Source organism: Buceros rhinoceros, unplaced genomic scaffold (genome assembly GCF_000710305.1).
Source record: "Buceros rhinoceros silvestris isolate BGI_N320 unplaced genomic scaffold, ASM71030v1 scaffold20952, whole genome shotgun sequence".
NCBI classification, from domain to species: domain Eukaryota; kingdom Metazoa; phylum Chordata; class Aves; order Bucerotiformes; family Bucerotidae; genus Buceros; species Buceros rhinoceros.
This window is the reverse complement of record NW_010397394.1, coordinates 4,723-5,085: the sequence shown is the minus strand read 5'-3', so window position 1 is coordinate 5,085 and position 363 is coordinate 4,723. Positions and strand designations below refer to the sequence as shown.

At 67.2% G+C, this 363-nt stretch overlaps 1 protein-coding gene across 1 annotated transcript in view; it reads left to right on the top strand.

Annotated features, from left to right (window-relative positions):
- Positions 1 to 363, top strand: part of MED24 (mediator complex subunit 24) — a gene marked incomplete at both ends in the record, with an annotated part of 12,836 nt that overhangs the window by 7,758 nt on the left and 4,715 nt on the right. Inside the window, one exon of the mRNA XM_010146246.1 lies at positions 266 to 361. Within this exon, the coding sequence (XP_010144548.1) occupies positions 266 to 361 (96 nt within the window). The remainder of the gene's footprint in view (positions 1 to 265; positions 362 to 363) is intronic.

Below are 363 nucleotides of genomic sequence, written 5' to 3'. Positions count from 1 at the left end.
GTTGGGGGACACGGTGCCCCTGTTGCAGCCCCTCGGGCCTGGTCCTGTCCTGTCATGTGCCCGAGGGAAGCCGTGGTCCCCCAGGGAGTCCTCTGGTGGAAGGGGAAACAAGATACCTCAGGCTGGAAACCGGTGCCTTACTGGGGGCTGCCCAGGGCCTGTCTCCCTGTGCAGGCCACAGGGCGGCGCTGCTCCCCCAGCCATGAGCACCCCAGGGTGGGGGGGTCCCCAGCAGGGTGCAGACCCGGTGGCTGTCCCCTTCCAGGTGATCCTGTCAGAGTCGAGCCCACCGGGCGAGGTGCCGTTCTTCGAGACCTGGATGCTGACCTGCATGCCCGAGGAGGGAAAGATCCTCAACCCCGA